The sequence below is a fragment of the Pangasianodon hypophthalmus genome, chromosome 23, assembly GCF_027358585.1.
Source record: "Pangasianodon hypophthalmus isolate fPanHyp1 chromosome 23, fPanHyp1.pri, whole genome shotgun sequence".
NCBI classification, from domain to species: domain Eukaryota; kingdom Metazoa; phylum Chordata; class Actinopteri; order Siluriformes; family Pangasiidae; genus Pangasianodon; species Pangasianodon hypophthalmus.
This window is the reverse complement of record NC_069732.1, coordinates 8,241,686-8,261,565: the sequence shown is the minus strand read 5'-3', so window position 1 is coordinate 8,261,565 and position 19,880 is coordinate 8,241,686. Positions and strand designations below refer to the sequence as shown.

The following is a 19,880-nucleotide window of genomic DNA, read 5'->3' as shown; positions in this document are numbered from 1 at the left end:
GATTAAAAACTAACCTTTCATTATCATACTGGTTACAGCTCCTTACACTTCTGTCCTTAAAGTGAAATGGCAAATTTGCTTACGTGTTTTTTTCAAAGTTTGTGTCTCTGACCTTCCCACATTTGTACTTTTCTTTTGGCTTTTGTACTTCACATTTGACTCAGCAAATACAAAGCTCAAAATATGTCAATAAATACACACCCCACTGATTGGCAAATAGGAGTTAGTAAATAGTGTAATGATTTGAAAAAAAACTATTACTAGTTGGAAATAAAATGCACATTATCATAATAATTTTTTTTTTAAATTTTCATTATAATTTCTCATTGCCAAAAGCTTCTTCTTCATCTTCAGTCCTTTACCTCAGGCATATAAAATCTCTGATCTCTGCTCAGTAAAATTCTAAACAGCATTTAAGCCCAGGTCTCTGTTTTTGTGTGTGTGTGTGTATACATCTATCTGTCTGTCTGTCTGCATATATATATATATATATATATATCAAGCTTTGAAAATTAAAACATGCATAACCACAACTCAAATGCGTACCCTGAACAAGAGAGGAATCATGTGTGTGTACATACAAGCAGGTTGTTTCAATAAATTCAAACATGACACTGAGATATTATATACTGGTTTTATTTAGGTCATCGGGGAAATGCAGACAGAAATGAATCTTGAAAGCGTGCAACACTGCTTCCAGTTTTCATATACAGAGCTGAGGCCTGAAATATCATAGCTTTAAGTCTTCCTATGCTCAGAGCACATTTCATTTCAGTACGCACCTCTTAAACGTATCCCAGGGAAAGACTATTTAATTTGCCTCTGACCTTATAAAAAGCATCTCTGTAAATGATCTGATTTCCAGGACATACCTTTGGCTTCAAAGAGACAGGGAGAAAACAGTGGATCATCCACCGGAAAGAGGCATTTTACATTAGATTCTAAATCTGTTACAGTTATTACATGTTGTTATAATACTGCATTAGCTTATTAAAGTAATAATGGTGCTCATAGCAAAAAATATTTTTAAAAATGAACAATTTAGAGCCCAAACACCAGTCATAGATCACAATAGCTTAAATGACTGAGTATAGAGAGGCTTTAAGTAGTGGTTAAATATAAAAAGATCGAAAAGTCATGACCCTGCGCTATTACAGCTAGATCACACTTACAGAAAAACGTTTAGCTTTGCTTATTAAAGATTGAAAGGAAAAAGAGAGACATATAAACGATGATACATGACGTGTACATGAGACATGACATATGAAATCACAATACCCAAGACTTCATTTCAGAAGTGATATTAGCAATAGTGAGTGAATATGGGGTTGCTTCTCCATCAATTCTCTAACGTAGCTTTACCTGAGTAAATGGTGGCGTTCAGGTTCCAGTCTCATTCGAGAACTATTGCATATGGCTAAGGAAATCTCAACACACCCTTCCTGCATTCATACTAGCACCACAAATTTAGTGCACCCCGTCATCATACCCAAACACCTGTCCTGCAGGTTTGTCTCACACTCCTTACTCCTGTTTGCATGAGGTTTCTATTGTCAAACTGTTGCACTTGAGAATAGTGAGAAGATGGGGAAAAAAAGGCTTTAGCATGAGGTGGAAGGTTACCATTCTGCACCATAATTGTCTTTTCCTCTTAAAAGATGCATTAAGACTTCTTGGAATGCACAATACAGTGTATAGAGATAAATATTGCCATTACTACAAGCGTGATTACTGTAGATACATACAATTGCCTCTCTAGCACTAGAGGCAATTTGGTGTCTTGCCGTACGCACACATCCTCCCCCGAGATCTCGAAGAGGGACAGTAAGCGGCACAATTTCAAGCCTCTAAAACATTAAGCAGACTGCTCCCTTCGCTCACTCCTCATCAGCAGCCTCCCTTTTTGAATCATCCATCTTCTGATCCACATGCTGAGCAGCAGGGCTTGGAAGAGGCACTACTTCCACTGCAGGCAGTGTGGCTCCATCTGGCTCAGTCACTTTTCTCTGAGCAAGCTCTTCCTGAGCACAAAAAACACATCATTCACTTTTTTATAGTCGACCACAAATGGACTTCATTTGTTGCACTCTCTTTTTAATCCATCTGTATTTCCTGCTGGTTCAGTGGCATTTTCACACACATTGTGCTCACAAATTTGGGCCATCATTTCCACATTTCATGACCCCTCTTAGCACAACTATGATGTCAAAATGCTTATTTTCCTGACTTCAATTAAAGGCTTCAATTAAAATCCTGCTTTATTACAAAAATATTAACGTCACCCTTTCGTTGCTTGTGCAGTGCTACGTGTTGTGTAACACCACTCTCTGCATGGGCTCTGAAAAAAGTGATTCAGAGGTTCAGTAATCATGAAAAAACGGAGTGTGATTTTTACACCAAAGAATTATTAGAATTACTTAAATGCTTGAAGTTCTCTACTGAATTAATTCATGTAAATATGTGGCTAAAACCCAATGTGTATATAATACATTACTGTGCAAAAATCTTAGGTACCCAATTTTTTTTAAATACAAATTGTGTTACAGACGTTTATTTTATGACTTCTGCATTATTGAGTCAGCACAAAAACATTTTAGATTTACAAATATTACTTTTCCAACAAAAAATTAAACGTTACAGAAAAATGTTTGTATATCAGTAAAGAAAGCAATATATTACATAATACGCCATTTTTCAGACAAAAAACAATAATAAAGGTTGTCAGGTTTTAGTGACAGAAGCAGGTGTGACAGTTAAAGTCTCCAGAAGAACTGTGGCAGATTCTCCAAGATGCTCAGTAAAGCCTACTAACCAATTCCCTTTAGAAAACTGCACAAACTGGACACATATTTTAATTATGTTTTATTTGTATTTAAGCTTAGCATGAGGCAAATAAGTAAATAACCAAATTTGTAAAGTTTACATAAAAGAAAGGAACAATATAGGTTTGATTTATTGTTTTATTTGTGCAACATTTACCAGTCAAGTAGACGGACTTGAAATTTCAGTGTGTATCTGTTTAGTGTTTCAAATATCCATATCGGTATCTATATTATAGATTTAAACCTAAAGTGGGCGTGGCTTAAACTGGAAGGGTTTTTTTCTTGTTGTTGTTTTATTAAATACTGTATGAACTGTAGTACTATACCCATGGAAAAATCATCCATTTATTTTGAATAACGTAGATAAGGCTACATCCCTTGTATTTGCCAGGTTCATTCATTCAATTTCAGTAAATGCTTTATTCTGGTCAGGGCTGCTGTGGTTTAGGTTCAAGGTTTTTTTATTTGTCACATACATTACATACATGTGATGTATTAATGTTGTTTAATGTAGTTTAAATTACTAATGTGTTTATATTTTGGGAAACAGAAAAAACTAAGTTTATTAGACAATAAGGCATTAAAAAAAAGCAGTCTTGTACACACAACTGGCTATCAACTGTGTGGTTCTCACCCTCCAGTACCACCTACCTGGGCTCCCCTTCATTCTCTGTTCCACTCAAGTCCATGAGTTTGCCAATTCTGCTATATTTTTCAGTTTGAGTTATTATTGCTAAAATAGGGCACTGACAGTGGATTAGGTAAATTTCCCACCTGATCTGGAAATCGCTGATTCACAACCTGATCTCCAAACTCCTGGTTCTCAACCTCTTCACCATTAGAGTGGCAGCTAGGGCTTGGCACTTCTATGCCATGGCTCTCAAGAATGGCAGCCTCTGAGAAGGTGAGATAGGGTGGTTGTGGTAGAGTGAGAAAAATAGAGAAAAATAACCAAAATAGTTACTTCCATTAGTAACTATATTCCCTAACCATTGCTTCCATCTACTAGGTAATATGTAAAGAATAAAACACAACGGGGTGTGCTGTTACAGGAAAATAATCAGTGACAGGGTGGTATGTTGTGGCCTGTCATGAAGCGGAATTACTGGTACCACCCTGAAGTTAATTACTTTAAGTGTTTTATTACCACAGCAATTTTCCAATGCAAACAATTTTTATTTATTATAGAATGACATCATACCTTTGTATTCGTTTATAGCTAAGTTATGGAATCTCCACAAAACAAGGTAGTTTTTGTTATCACCTATGTTATAGCAGCTATAATGCATTGTTCCTTCACCAAAATCTGTTTTTTTTTCTCTCTCTCTCGAAGTTAATAAGACAAAAATGCAGTTTGTCATGTTACTGAGAAATTGCAAGTTGCACAGTCTTCCATCCTGAGGACTTTCCCATGTCGGAAAACTTAAAGGAACAGCTCTATCTCTGCGTGTCACTTTGGTATAATAATTAAATTATTTATTATCAAAAGATTGTCCTTCTGATTCTGATCAGTTGCAGGCAATCTCACCTATGTTGGCACGTCTCTTCATCTCCTTCCTGCGATTGGCGAACCAGTTGTACACCTTCAGAGCAGTGACTCTCTCAAATTCAGAAAGTTTGCACCCTGGAACAGCATTACACACACAGAAGAATGTGATTATTTCATTTTCATTTGTATGATCCAATCTAATTTAATTTGTAGAGTACTATCACACTGAGGCACAGAACAGGGGAATGTTATTGATCTGCAGACGAAACAGTTAAAGATTTCTCACCTGGTTTTTGGATGACAGAGTTGCAGGCATTGGCAATCTCCTCTCGTTTGGCTTCATCAGGATACTGATTCTCTATAAAGAAACTGAAGGAAGACAGCCAACAAATCATTAGTAAGAATGACCAATGACACATCTCATCCTGAAGAAACATTTGTCACCAGACATCCAAAAGTAACATTTGGATTTGATTAATATTCATAACTAAAATTATTATTATTATTATTATTATATACAATTTCTAAGTCAATATGTCCATGAATATTCAGCTGGTTATAATGTAAAGCACACAAAGCATGCATCTTCTTCACAGGCCATGAACTATCGACATTCATTGAACTCTACCTACAGTAAAGCCTGACAGTTACTACACTTGTATCCATAAGCCCTCTAATAGTGTTAAATGAGCCAGACCACGACCGTTCTGCTAGATGCAGTGTCCACTGTAAGACATATCTAGTGTGTGTGTGTGTGTACATATATATATATATAGTGTGTGTGTGTGTGTGTGTGTATGTGTATATATATATATATATATATATATATATATATATATATATATATATATATATACACACACACACACACACACACACACACATACATATACACACATATATACATACATTTGTCCATCTGATGGGAAAATTACGTAAATGGTATCAAAACCATTAACTTGATTTTCTCATCAGCTGGACAGACCTTACATTGGATAAAATCACTTCAGGTGTCCTATTGTCATTTGCATTTAATTCACAGCATTTTAGCTGATGGCCTGTTCCATTACAGTTTATAGGGGTGTCTACCTTAGAAAAAAAAAATCCTTGTGCTTGCACAAAAAAGTCATGGCCTACAATAACATAATGTTAAACCCTGTTAGTAATAAGGGTTAGTACAGCAAAGAAACCAGTCCATTAACGGTAATTGTTTATTCTTATTTTATTTTTATAGATGTAATTGATGATCGTTCACTTGCTTTCTGATGTACCTTCATTTCTTCCATAGCTTAAAACAGTACCAGCATCTTAACCCTATAAAGCCATTTTGAAAGGATCTCATTTCACTATCTATGCAAAAAAGATTGCCTATAATGTGTTGCATAGTCATCAGCATGTGTCTTGTGCCCTCTAGTGGGTCTTCAGTGAAATACTATTTCGCTGTGTGTTTACTGGTCATTTAAAAATGCTTGTGTGCCTGTGATAAATTCACATTGATCTTCCTGTGAAAGATTGCTTAATTTGAGAAATTCATGGTATGATTAAAATCAGAGTTATGAGCATTTTTTGTAAATCAATGTTTACTTAATAAGTTTAGCTTATTGTTGATTCAATCAATTAAGTTTTATTTGTCAAATAATGCCGTCAAATTAATGTGTCAAATTTCATTCTGCAGGCAGAATTGTAGGCACTGATGGTCTAAATGAACAATCGTGCTCAAAGCATAACTACTCCAGTGACAGACAAGAATTTAGGCAGGTGATTTGTAAGGATCTAAGGCTACCACGGACTGTTAGAAATGTTAAACTTTTATAAAGAAAAAAAAAAAGCGTGTCCAAGCCTCTGTAACTGCAGCTGCCATATTTTTATCTGGACCCTTTGCCACAAAGCCTCTCTGTAAATGGCTCACCTTTCCATGATCGACTGGCACTCTTTCCTCCAGGTGAAACGGCTGCCCCTCCTCAGTCTGAAAGGCCCGCCCACAGCCGCCCTGTCACCAGGGCAACCTGCAACCCTCCAGTCAGGTTCCTCTTTGACCAGCGAGCGCATGGACAAAGTAGCACCTTCGCATACATAACACAGACATGAGTCATGAAACTAAAACAGCACTTCCTTCTTACTAATGTCTCTTAGACAGACTTTACATATGGATGATGCATTTTATAGTATGATAAATCTTTTTATGAAAAATGTGAAAGGAGTGCTGTCTGGGTCATGCATTGCCTATCATCCAGCTGTAACTACAGCAGCTAGGTTCATGGCAGTTACCTGGCTGGGCCTGCTGTGCAGAGTACCAAGGGAGCAGGTGCATCAGTAGTTCTCTCTGTCTACTCCAGGGGGTGTCAGTCCTGCTCCTGGGGCCCTGAGCATGCTGGTTTTCAGTCCATCTGAACCCTTTAAGCCATTTGGGCAATCAGAAAACTGGATGTTAACTAAGGTCGCTTCCAAAGTCCAACAACGTCTCATTCATAGACGAATACAACCATATCACTCAGTTAAAACCTGCAGAGAAAACCGACGTTCTACCAGATTTATTACGAGTTGCATTAAGATGTTTTTAATGCAGGGGATTAAGTGTGCAGAGACATGCTCAATACTGCAGCACTGCAGAGGATTACAAAGCGACATGCTCAGAGCTCTGTTAGTAGAGTTAGGTGGTGTATGGACAAGACGAAAACCAGCAAGTTCCAGGCCCAGGATCAGGACTAAGAGGTACAATGCACAGTCTAGTTCTGGGGATCTACAGGAAGCTGAGGAGAGCTAAAAGTCCTAAAAGGAGGGTTTCATCCAAACTCTGCATTACTTTGTCAGCCCTTTAACCTCTGTCACTTTTACTGTATTAATGTGAGTAGATGACTGTTTTGGCTGGGTGACAGGCTCTTAAGTTCATTTCCCAAACAGTCATGCACATCTATAGGCTTTGCCAAACCCAACATTAACTCAATAATATAAATGATGGCAAATGAAATCAGCTGGTTTCATTTCAATCCATAATTGAAAAGACTTTTTATAGATTCATAAGGCCTGCTTTAGAAACCATACTGAATTACAAGCCCTGGAGGACCATGTGGAAAGGAAGTGTAAAAGAAAGTGGATGGTAAGTGGATGAACACAAAATCTAATGCAATGACTGTTTCCTCCAGAAATACTTTCACCTCATGCTAGAAACTACATGTATCTAAGACTTAGAAGCCGTGCTCACCCGGACTGTTCCGCTCCAGCAGATACCAGCGGTAAAAAGCCCGGCGCTTGGAGTCGCTCATCTCCAGGCCCTGCTGAAGCAACCACTGGGAGATGTAGCTTTGACTGATACCTACAAAAAAAACATGTGTAAATAAAGGAACACAGCCCTAATAGGCTTCTAGACAGTCTACCTACCAGATATATCATAAATATCCCAAGGTCAAGTGTGATTTCACAAGACTAGGCAGGCAACTGCACAGCATTTTTCACACGTGTCAGTGGTATGGCATCTGAGACACTCGGGCTATTTAAGGAAAATCTCTGACAGGATGGTAGAATTTAATCTATGTATCATACTGCTACCTTGCTAATAGCAAGCAATCCTCATCAAGAACCTCCCTGCTATAAGCCAATAAGCTGGAGATAAAATATTCAGGCTATTTTTAAGCCCACTGCCTAACAACAACAGAAAATAATTACCCTTTGAGCTTAACCATTACTATAAGCCATTATGGGATATTACTTTGGAATTGTTGAAGTATTAGTAAATTTTAGTGTACGTCGTAGCTGTTTCTTTTGGGTTAAATGATAAATAGCAGGACAAAGTTTAAGATGCATACCTCCATCTACCAACAAAAAATAAAAAGGGTAGTCTATGCCATTATATCGGCTGCATACAAGCTAGGTGCTACAATTTGTGAAGTTTTCCTTAAATATTGTACATATGTAAATAAACTGCATGGCCCTGCCCTGACCTGCCTTTTCAGATTTTCATCCAAGTTGTTCTTGTAGCAAATATTTAACACTGAGAAGCACAGACACTGATTGAAGAAACACATGAAATGTTATTATAATTTTAAAGTGACCTTGTGTTTTTAGAAAAACATTACATAAGCTGTACACATGAATTAAGATAACACAAATAAATCCAGTTTGACAGGTAAGACTGAGTTGCATGTCCCAACACTGGTTTTACTCAGATTTAAAAAGACATACAAATTCCTAAAAGCCTAGTGTAAGAATGTCCTGAACGAGCTCCTTGTTCAGTGAGCAAACAAACAGATAATGCACATTATTCATAGACAGGAACTTCCTTTCCATGCAAATCAACAGTGAAATATTTTCTTTAAAATGATATTAAAGATATTGGCATCACCTTATTCATCAAATTTGGAGATGGTCGAATCTGATTGTAAAATGAGTGTACACAAATTCCACGCTCAGTTTCCTTATTCATCAACTTAATCTTTTGGTGTATCTGTACAATCAAAATCACATCAGGTCTGAGTGCGTATAAATTAATTCCATATCTAAAACTACGATGCACCAGATGTGCTTTTATTCGTTTTTAATTCATTCAAATTAATTTCATTCAATATTTTGTTGAAATAAGGATTTGTTTATTTGATCATGATTGTAAACTTGGCTCGGCTGTATTTATAAATGAGGATTTAAGCTTTAAATGTTTAATCTTTAAAAAGCTTTAAGCTTTTCAAATTTAAGCTTTAAAGCTGTCTTCTGCTGAATCAGGCCTAACGAGTCCCAACATGAATAAAAATGTTGCAATAAATAAAGTTCACTTAACTACCCGCAGGTGAAGATGGAAAATGGTTCAGTTTCTACATGATTTTAAACAACTTTATGAAAAACACAGCACGCTTCCATAACTGTCTACAGTCACCTAAATAACACCGTTAATTTCATTGCCTCTGTTGAAAGTCTATTAACAGTTGGATTTATTTTATTTAAATTTTTTTTCCAGCTTCACTGTAATGAATTTTTCCATGCATAGTTTACTTCTTTCCTCAGATATTGGATAACTGTAGTCTGCTGAGTGCTTTCCTGTTGGATTACTGCTGCAACAGCTGCACTAATTAGGAAGTGTTTCATGTAAATTAGATCTATATGAAGGTAAATCGGGGCATATTGCATGCATGACGTAAATAAAGGACTAGCGGGAGGAAGCTTGCATCCAAACAGCTGAAGCTGATTTATCATTTGTGCTAAAACACAGCTCATTTTGATGTTTTATGACAGGTTCAAGAATTAGACGCAGATTTGTTCATACGTTATTCCAAAAGCTCAAACCGGTGGTCAGTTCTACTCATCTCTGATGAATAATGGCCATAGTATGAAGTTGGGCTGAGTACCTGTAACTTGGCCGACAATAGCCTGAGAGATCCTCCTGTTATTGAGGAAAGCCTTGATCTCCTCCTTTACCAGGTTACTGTCCCTCCTAAAACCCATACACACGCATCATATAAAAACTTACTGAATGTTACGAAGTGCTGACTTCTCCTGTTAAATAAACATCTCCTTACAGAAAGCTTCACCATAGCAATGATTATGCATTTTTATTCATTAAATAATACCATGCTTAATCCATTTACCAGGCTAAGATTGTGGAACAATAGATGATAACAGATTAAATAACATACATGATATATTAGAGAAAGAATAACATATTAAAACAAGTGCATTAATATAAACCTGTGATTTGGTTACAGCTGACACAGCTGGCAGATCTGCCATTATAGAAAATGTATCAAAACCTTTTGACCAATCAGGATCAAGAATTCGACACTGCGGTGGTATAAGAGTATATAATGAAATTTTAGAAAATAGTGCAAGTCCCTGAGGATTGTGCGAATTCTTCATGTCATATTACACACTAAATAGTCATTCCGATTCAGCTTTTTAAGGACCTTACCAACTTTTTAAGGGTTTTAGCAGCTGCTACAATTTATACATTGCTACAATTTGTACACTGAAACGACTAGTCCAATCACTAAAATAGTACAAACAAACAGTACTATTTGTGGTAAAAAGGAAATAGAGATGAACATTGTTTACATTCTCACAGTTAATATAGTCAGAAATTCATCCTACATACCAAAGGAAACAGCACCACTCGAACACATTTTAAGAGCTGCAAAACTTCTTATTAAAGCCAGCTGTCTCCCTCCCACGCCACCTGACCCACTTTAGAAAAGCCTACAACTCTCTGAAAATTACACGGCCGCTCCAGGGACATTTTCTGCCATCGTTCGGGGTTATATTAATCACCCATTCCTGCTAGCCTTCGGAAAAAAACAAGATAATACCAGCAAAACAAGATGATATGATACAGTCTTATACCTCATGTACTCCTCCACCTTCTCTTCCAGATCCCAATCCTCTTCTGCCAGGTCATAAGCGAACGACCTCTGAACTCCGCCGGGTGGGTACAGGGGTGGGGACGAGGCATCGTAACTGTTGCTGGGGGACAGTGCAGCATCTAGAACCGGAGTCTGTGTGGTAGCTGAGGTGAGAGAAGATGATGAGGAGGATGAGGAAGAAGGTGCAGCCGGAGCTGCAGAGGTAGGAGCCCTAGGCGGGGCTGAGTGATTGTCACAGAAAGGCGAGCGATGCTCTGGATCCAGTCTCTCTAGAGACTCCAGGGCCTGGAGGATCTGAGGTTTGGTCAAGCCTGATAGCCTGAGGCGCTGAAGCAGGTCGATCTGCTCGATCGTGTAGCGTGGTTCCACATCACAGCACTCCATCCTGGCATCTGTGAGAAGAGCCCAGTTAATCTTTCTGTAGCTGTAATTGAATTTATGAGTATAACAAAAGGACTATACATCGATCACAGAAAGAAAAGATATCTACATTCCAGTAACCTCAGAAATGTGCTTTTTGTGTGCTCTTGCACTCATTTCACCACATCATTTCTAAAAACCTGGACACACCACTGCAACCATTGACTTTTTATTATATTGCTCCATTTCTTACCTAGTGAAGGGAAATTACATAAGAACAGCTCTGGTGAGGCATTCTCTCATTTAAGATTAAGTGCAGGGGCATCTCGTATAAATGGGCTAAGCCCCTGTGTCTTAACATAAAAAAATACATCAATATAAGATTCACATCAGATCAGCTGTTTACATCGTACATATCAGATTATTTGGCGCTAACAAATAAAAAACGATCTGAAAAAGGAATATTTGGGATTTTTGTCGACCCAAGTACAACAGCACGGAATGGTATGAAGAAGCGAGGCTGGGGCTGATTTCATTCTAGTTCAGACTATAGATTTATGAAGCCCACCAGTGACAGTCATATCAGGTCAGTGACACACCCCCTAGAGTTCATCTTCATTTGTGCTTACATTTTTCATCCTGCTTATCTGACACATTCACAACAAGTCATAAAATAGTCACTGGTGTAATGAGTGCGAACAAGGTAGATTATTTACACTATCATCCTTTTTTCCCCTAAAATGTGTTTGTAGGAGAAACAAAAAGTAGATAGATAAAAAACAGATGACAGAACCATAAATTTAGTGTTTTGGGTTCAAACGAAAGGGTTACAACTAGTCTGTTTACCATCTTTAGTATTCAGGAAACACAGAATGAAGCCAATAGAGCATTACAGACATGAGAAATAAGAAATCGTGACTATATCTGCCCTTAATCCAGTGTGTGAGTGTGTGTAATAATTTGTTCCACATCATTCTTAACATGCCATCAATAAAGCCTTGTGAAATAATGCATTGCTCAACCCTAATACTGGAATTGTCCGGCTGCTGATAGATATTAGAGATCTAATATCACCACTAGCTGTCACTGATTCAGACTGTAATGTCTGCATAAGTCTGAATTTAATTTACATGTATTTTGTTTATTAGCGGACCCCAACAACTGCCCTGAGGCGTATTAATGGGTACTATAAAATTATTAATGGGTATTAAAATTATTAAGGCGTATTAATGGGTACTATTTAGGCGTACTAAAAAAATATGCAGTGGGGTCCATGAAGCATAGCCCGGGGGGGGGGTCTGTGATTTTTTTTTTTTTTTTGCAGGAAAGCCATCACTTTCAAAGCTACTATATTTATTAATGTGTAATTATAGTTATGAACATGTTTGACTGGTCACTGGAATTGAATAGGTTTAAAACCCCAATGTCTTAAAAACAAGTCATTTTTCAAAAGTAAGCTCGACTTGGACCTAATGTATTCTGTTGGTGGAAGTTTCAGGAATTGAAAAAGCTCTATAGCTCCATAAATAAAGAGCCAGATTATTATTGTACATATTTCAATAGTGAGCCTAATATTTAAACACACTATACGGTCAAAGGTATGCGGGAGCCTGATCATGACCCGCGTATGTGAGCATTCCCCAAACCTTTGCCACAAAGTCGGCGGCACGCGTGTATCTAGAACGTCTGTAGCATTACGATTTCTCTTCACTGGAACTAAGTGGCCCAAACCTGTTCCAGCATAACAGTGCCCCTGTGCACAAAGCGAGCTCCATGAAGACGTGGCTAATCTCCAAGGAAATCTCTCTTAATGTAGAAGAACTCGAGTGTCCTGCTGGGATGAACTGGAACACCGACTGCACCCCAGACCTCCTCACCCAACATCACTAAATGCTCTTGTAGCTGAATGATCACAAATCCCTACAGCCACGCTCCAAAATCTAGTGGAAAGCCTTCCCAGAAGAATGGAGGTTAATCTAACAGGAAAGGTGGGAATAACTCCACATTAATGCCATGCATTTTTTTTTTTTAATAAGATGCTCAACAAGTACATATGGGTATCATGGTTAAGTGTCCACATACTTTTGACCATATAGTGTATTAGTTTCACAAAAAAAATCTACTCTTGGGGGGTGGGGAAGGGGGGGGGGGGGGGGGTAGTGTCTGTGAAATTTCTATAGTTAAACAGCTCCAAAAGCTTTGTGAAGCTCTGATTTACACTCTAACTGTGGTCAAAGCCGCCATGTTGCGCAATAACTGGAGGCTATAATGGACTGTAATGGAAGCGTGTGAAATGTAAAGTGCGGTTTCTTTACCTGAGAGTTGCGGTGACACGCGGCCCGTGGGGAGCGGCTCAGCGCGCGGAGCCACAGCGCGGAGACTCCACTGGCGCATGATCCACTCAGCACCGGGGCTCGGGGGCAACGCCTGCAAACATCACGCTACTCAGTCAGCCTGGACAGCACAGCTCGCAGCTATGAGAAGTGAAGCCCAGTGAAATGCACAACGGAACAAACCGCAGTCATGGCGCTTGTCCGCGCGGCTCGTGCGTGCTGTGCGCGGGCGCTGCTGCAGCTCGGGAAGCGGGTGGTTAGCTTTAGCAAACGAGCGGCTAAGCGTTTTTTTTTTTTTTTTTTCCAGGCACGAGCTGAAATGTTGTTGCTTTCTGTGCGCGTTTGTTATAATCTCTTATAGTGCAGGGAAATCACTCAACATCACGGCAGCACACATGACAAGGCTGGAAGCGTTAATATTGCAAACTACTGTCGAAGTCTATAGAAATAAACCGCCACGGCTTTCCGACATACTTTTTTTTTAAGGATTGCGGACGCACGCGAAATGGCAGCAAAGCTCTGATGAATAGCTGAAGAAGTGCCAGAAGTGTTGGAAGCGTTAGCAATGCGAGCTAACGCCGTGCACACTCACCTCGCCTCCTCGCCGTGCTGCCGCGGCTCGTGTGTGCAGCCGGACTGGTTGGGTGACTCCGCTGTCCCCCGGCTTTCAGCTCGGCCCAGCTGCGCTTGGCTAGTGAAGGTGATCCGGGAAGGGTCACATTGTCCCGGGATGCTGCAGTGGTGTGTGGCTCGGTGCACGAGCCGTCTCAGCGTGGACTGACCTCTCACCCGCAGCGAACTTCATACAGGAAGTGCTTGTGATTCCACCAGGAGGACAGAGGAACTTTCGCTACACTGTATTAACCAGAGCTCACAAATAAAACTGTTTCCACACAGACCTGTGCATCTTTTATAGCCTTTATTTAAAAATATTAAGATTCTGAGTTTTTGCATTTTTTATTTTTCTTGTCAGCAGTGTGGTACCAAGAGTACATCTTTTGTATTTTAGTTTTGTATTTTAGATATATTTTATATCTTTCACATGGAAACGTGACTATCTAATGTACCTTCAGAAATAATTTAGTGTGCATAAATGGATCACTGATCTCCCTCTAATGTCACTAAAAGGTGATTAAAGATACACAACATGCGCCTTCCCAAGTGAAAGACACACGCTAAGGTACAAGATTCATCCTTCATGGCACCACCTTATAGTGACGAGGAAAAGTTCACCTTTATTTCTGAGAGTGTATAAAACCTGAAAACCTGATGTACACTCTCAGAAAATGGGATCTAAACTTTCCTTCTCACTGATGTGGTACCTACAAAGCTATATCTATTGTACCTTTGTGTATTGTGTAACTACTACATGGTATTGTGAATGTACAAGGTGTCCCAAAAGTCTCCATACACAGGGGAAATTAGTCAAGTCAAGTCAAGTGGAGTTTATTGTCATTTCAATCGTATACAGCCAGTTGGTACATAGACGAAACAACAGTTCTCCAGGACCAAGGTACTACATAAGACAAACACAGAACAACACAGAACTACAAGGGACTACATAAATTTATTCATAAAGTGACTACTGGGGTAAACAATGGCAACAGTAAGTCCCAGTGCAGCGCCGACCAGTACACAGTTCTATTAGAAGTGAATCCAGTGACAATAGTGCAAAGAGTACAATATAAGTTAACACTTTTTAGCAAAATGTCTTCCGAAATCTTTCATACTTAGTGTGTGTGTATATATATATACACACACACACACACACACACACACATATATATATATATATATATATATATATATATATATATATATATATATATATATATATATATACATATATATTTCAACTTATCTGGCTCTGTCACAAGGTTGCGATGGACTTTAACGGGAAACATGGCAAGCACATCACGCTGTTGCCAAACTTATTAACAAATTCAAAAAGACTGGAAGTGTTTCGAACCAACCAAGAAGTGGACGTCCACAAACATCCACTGACGAAGGCACAACGGACATGGTGCTGGCAAACATAGTCCCCTATGTATGGAGACTTTTGGGACACAGGGGACTGTAGTGTACTTTCAAAAATGATTTAAGGTATATAATTGGAGCTTATGGGTCACTCTTGTACCTTTTATTAGCTTTCAGAAGCTTTAAAGGTACATCTGTGGTCCAATTCTGTAGCATACAGTATATTCACATTTCCAGTGAAAGATACGTATGAAAGATATAAAAGATGTACCCTTGATGGTACCACACCAGTGACAAGAAAAAGTACAGTTTGGGACACAGGTCCATCACACGGCACCATGCAAACACACATTAATACATTCATTCATACACAGGGGCAGTTTAGCAGTCATTCCACCTACTGGCAGAGAACCCAGAGGAGAACATGCAAAATTCCACATAGATAGAACCCGCTCTCTGGCTTGAGCTGGGGACCATAGAGCTGTGAAGCAACAACGTTACCCACTACACCACCATTCCACCTCCAAAAGCACCTATTTTTAATAAAATTATTGTTAGATTCCAGTTGACATTATTTATTTAAGAAATAATCGCACAAGCAATAGTGCTGTTGTACTGAAGCGAGAGCACTGTTGGCCATAGGATTTTTATGTAACAAAGACAAGCGGAGTGATATAAACTGTGAAATGTACTAGTGCTTGTATTTATATTCAATATCAGCACTCTTGGAATTCTGCTTATCCAAGGAAATAATTGCTGGAAAAAGAAGAATATTAGAACACTGTAGAGTTAATACAACTTCGAAGCACAACTTTCTTAAAGTGTCATGATTTGGAAAAGATTTTTTATAGTAATACAGTATCTCAATCGGTCAACTCATAATGATAAGTGATGGTTGTTGTTCTCCATGTAAAGACAACGTTACATAAAACCTCTATCATTTTACACATTTTGACAAATTCTCCAGCACTGCCTTATAAAATATTTATGCAATGCAGTGCTTATGAATGTGTTATAAAGGCACTCTGTAGATACCCTTCATATAAACAGCACAGCTCTGACAGAAGATATATCTGATTTCAGATACTTTTATGGTGGAGCTCTGCATAACCTAAGCCTACTAGTAAATGGATTTACAGAACATGTTTTTTTGCTTAACAAAGAAAAATCTTTAATCATTGACATGATGAAGTTTTCTCTAAAGATATTTATTTATCATTTGTGGAAAGAATCTCCCGTGTCAATATGTTGTAATGGTCAGTAAGTTTTCTGCACCCGGATAGTCTTTAGGACAGAAGACTTTGAACATTTCAGTTTCTCTGTTACATGACAAGCTGCGTTTCTTTGTCTTATTAACATCGAAAGAGAGAAAAATGTGAGTCTGGTGAGGGAATAACTGTTTACAGCTGCTATAACGTAAGTGAACTAATAGGAATCAAATTGTCTCGTGGAAGTTCCACAACATTAAAACTGTAAATAGTTAAAAATGTGATGTGTCGTTCTTTATAAATAAAGTAAAAATTGTTTTAAATTGAATAAAACATGTTTTATATATTACTTGTAGGCTAATTTATTTTAATTGTCTGTTAATGCTATGAAAGCCAATATGTGAATACATGCATAGAAAATGTGTGAAAATGTTAAAATTGTAACATTTTCTATTATTTATAGTTCTAAAAATTACAAAACTTAAAACAGAGAAAATTGAATTTCAGGATTCCATTCCAGCTACGGTGTAAGAGCATCACTGACATTTTGAACACCACTATCTGATTACAAACTGAAGCTTTTAGGTTTATGTCCATTTCACTATGGCAAGTATCTATCCAACCACTTGATCAAAGTATGACATTCACTGTGTGAGGAAAGGCTTTAGACATCTTTAGACAACTTTAGGCAGACTGACTGTTTTTACAATGGTGTTTGTCAAACTGACTCCTTACCCCGCACGATCTTTGCAGGAAGATAGCATAGGAAAGATTAAAATGTTTTGCAGATATTTTCCGCAACATGCTAAGAGGTAGCTGAAGTCAGCCTCACCTTTCTAGTACCACAATCTTCAAAGATCCTTTTGTTTAATCTGATAACAGAGACCTTACGTCCAGAAGAAATGTTGAATTGTCGAAGAAATGTTGACTCTAGGCACAAGTTAGCAAGGCGGCCCAGTGTTTGCATGTTATCTAGGTTGTCTCACTCTCTATTTCACGCACCCACACTATTGTGTTTACTTACTTCACTGGGTTGGTCGCCCTTGGTCCACATAATAGCTGAAGTGAGTGACACACCTCAGGCAGTCGGAGCAAGTGTTAGGAGCCAGCCACACAATCACCTCGTGTCCTCTCGAGTGAAAATGAACTGGGCTTTTCTTCAGGGCCTCGTCAGTGGCGTCAATAAGTACTCGACAGCTTTTGGTCGCATATGGCTGTCTCTGGTGTTCATCTTCCGTCTGCTGGTGCTGCTGGTGGCTGCTGAGAAGGTGTGGGGTGACGAGCAGAAGGAGTTCGACTGCAACACCAGAGAGCCAGGCTGCCACAATGTCTGCTATGACCATTTCTTTCCCATATCTCCCTCTCGTCTGTGGGCACTCCAGCTCATCTTCGTCACGTGCCCTTCACTCCTGGTGGTCCTGCATGTAGCGTACAGGGATGATCGTGAGCGGAAGCACCAGCTGAAGTATGGAGAGGGCTGTGCTCATCTGTACACAGACACCAGCAAGAAGCGAGGGGGACTGTGGTGGACATATCTCTTCAGCCTCATATTCAAGATGGCAGTGGACGCCATATTCATCTTTCTTGTGTTCTACATTTACGAGGCCACCTTTTTTCCTTTGCTGGTGAGATGCCAAGAGGCTCCCTGTCCTCAGGTGACTGACTGCTACATCAGTCGGTCTACAGAGAAGCGCATATTCACCATCTTCCTAGTGGTGGTCAGCTTGATCTGTATCCTGGTGTCCCTTTGTGAGACACTGTATCTCATTTTTAAGCGCTGCCATGAATGCGCCGTCTCGCACAAACTCAACAAACGTGAGAGACATTTTGCGACAATCTCTTCTCAGTCTAGCAAACATAATCAGGATAAGATGGCAGAGGAGGCAATGTTCAACAAAACTAACAGTCATCCTCCAGCCAAGGACATTAGTGCTCCTGCGTACAGCTTAGCCATCTCCTAAATGATCAGCAAAGATGAACAAATACATGGTTTATTGAATATTATATTTATCAATGTCATCACTAGCAATTTATGTAAAATTACTTGTTTTTTTTTTTGTCTAATGTAATGTAGAGGACGAGTATGAGAGTGTATTTCTGTCCCATTTCTTAAGCTTGCTTTACTTTTTTATGTTCTAGATTGTTGTATTAAAAAACATAATCATTAAATGGCTTGGTACTGATTTTGTATTTGATGTCTTCTTATATTATACTATTTATGGAACCACTGTAATAAAACTGAGCTCAGGCTACTGTTTGTGTGGAGCTTCACATGTTCTCACTGTGACCATGTGGTTTTCCTCCGGATTCTCCAGTTTTCTCCCACTGTCCAAAAACATGCTGGTAGGCAGATTGGCTATGCTAAAATTGCTCCTAGTTGTGACTGAGTGTGCCCTGCAATGAACTGGCGTCCCATCCAGGGTGAATTCTCCTGCTTCACACCCAGTGTTCCTGGGACACTGCCTCCAGATCCACCACAACCCTGACCAGGATAAAGTAATTGTTGTATAAGATGTATAAATTAACTAATGTAATAAAAGGAAACTATAAATATTAAACTATGACTTACAGATTGATATAGTTCTTGTGCTGTTTGGCAAGAACTAAGAAAATCAAATGTATAAAATATATTTTCCGGGAACCGCCTCTAATAAACATCCAAAAGGATCAGTGCCAATAGGCTACTTTCGTTGCAGATTAGACCATCATAACTCATTAGATATAACCTCTTAAATTATTAATCCTATAACACATGGCCTGTGAATTAATTTAACAAAAACTGAATAAAAATGACAGTGATCATTTACCATCCTAAAACCTGCCTGTTTGTCTGAGGTGTGCTAAGCAGTGCATGTGCAGAGGTATGTGTGTATGTGTGTGTGTGTGTGTGTGTGTGTATCTGTGTGTGCATGTTTTTTTTTTTTAATTTAAAAAGTACAATGGAGAAACCAACACCCACTATCAGATCATTTAGCAATAGGCAGAGTTTTAAAAGAAACTCCCTTAAAAACAAACAACCTGATTAATCAGCACATTTCTGTCTGTCCTGTCCTGTATTATTCATGCAATTCAAAAATAATAGCTCATTAGCTTTATGACACATTATGTGCTTATCCAAGTTCAGACCTTTTGTTATAAAGGTTCATTTCTTGAGCAAATAAAGAAGCCATATTTGTCATTCCAGTTGAGTCATAAGTACTTGAAGGAGGTTGACTGGAGTGGCCAGGCACCAAAATAAAGGTAAATATTCTTAAACAATTATGGACTCAGATAAGCTCCATGCCTGAACAGTCACACAGGATGTGATAACATCCATGAAGTTTTTGATTTGACATAAAACATGGCACATG

The 19,880-nt window shown here is 38.7% G+C and overlaps 2 protein-coding genes across 3 annotated transcripts; one reads left to right on the top strand and one right to left on the bottom strand.

The window, feature by feature from the left end:
* Positions 1-620: 620 nt before the first annotated feature.
* On the bottom strand, positions 621-14,185 carry zgc:91944 (uncharacterized protein LOC436941 homolog). Of its 2 annotated transcripts, XM_026929914.3 has the most exons (11): positions 13,938-14,185; positions 13,328-13,439; positions 10,633-11,044; positions 9,645-9,730; positions 7,514-7,624; positions 6,580-6,705; positions 6,221-6,374; positions 4,598-4,680; positions 4,351-4,446; positions 3,597-3,718; positions 621-2,021 (listed from the first exon to the last, which is right to left on the bottom strand). In XM_026929914.3, the coding sequence occupies exons 2-11, from the start codon at positions 13,404-13,406 to the stop codon at positions 1,878-1,880; spliced, it is 1,413 nt and encodes a 470-aa protein (XP_026785715.3). In that variant the 5' UTR covers positions 13,407-13,439; positions 13,938-14,185; the 3' UTR covers positions 621-1,877. The 2 variants fall into 2 exon arrangements, with proteins under 2 accessions (XP_026785715.3, XP_026785717.3); XM_026929916.3 differs by lacking the exon at positions 6,580-6,705.
* Positions 14,186-17,604: 3,419 nt separating this feature from the next.
* LOC113536238 (gap junction beta-4 protein) lies at positions 17,605-19,065 on the top strand. The gene has a single exon (XM_026930078.3). The coding sequence runs from the start codon at positions 17,673-17,675 to the stop codon at positions 18,489-18,491; it is 819 nt and encodes a 272-aa protein (XP_026785879.1). The 5' UTR covers positions 17,605-17,672; the 3' UTR covers positions 18,492-19,065.
* The last annotated feature ends 815 nt before the right edge of the window (positions 19,066-19,880 follow it).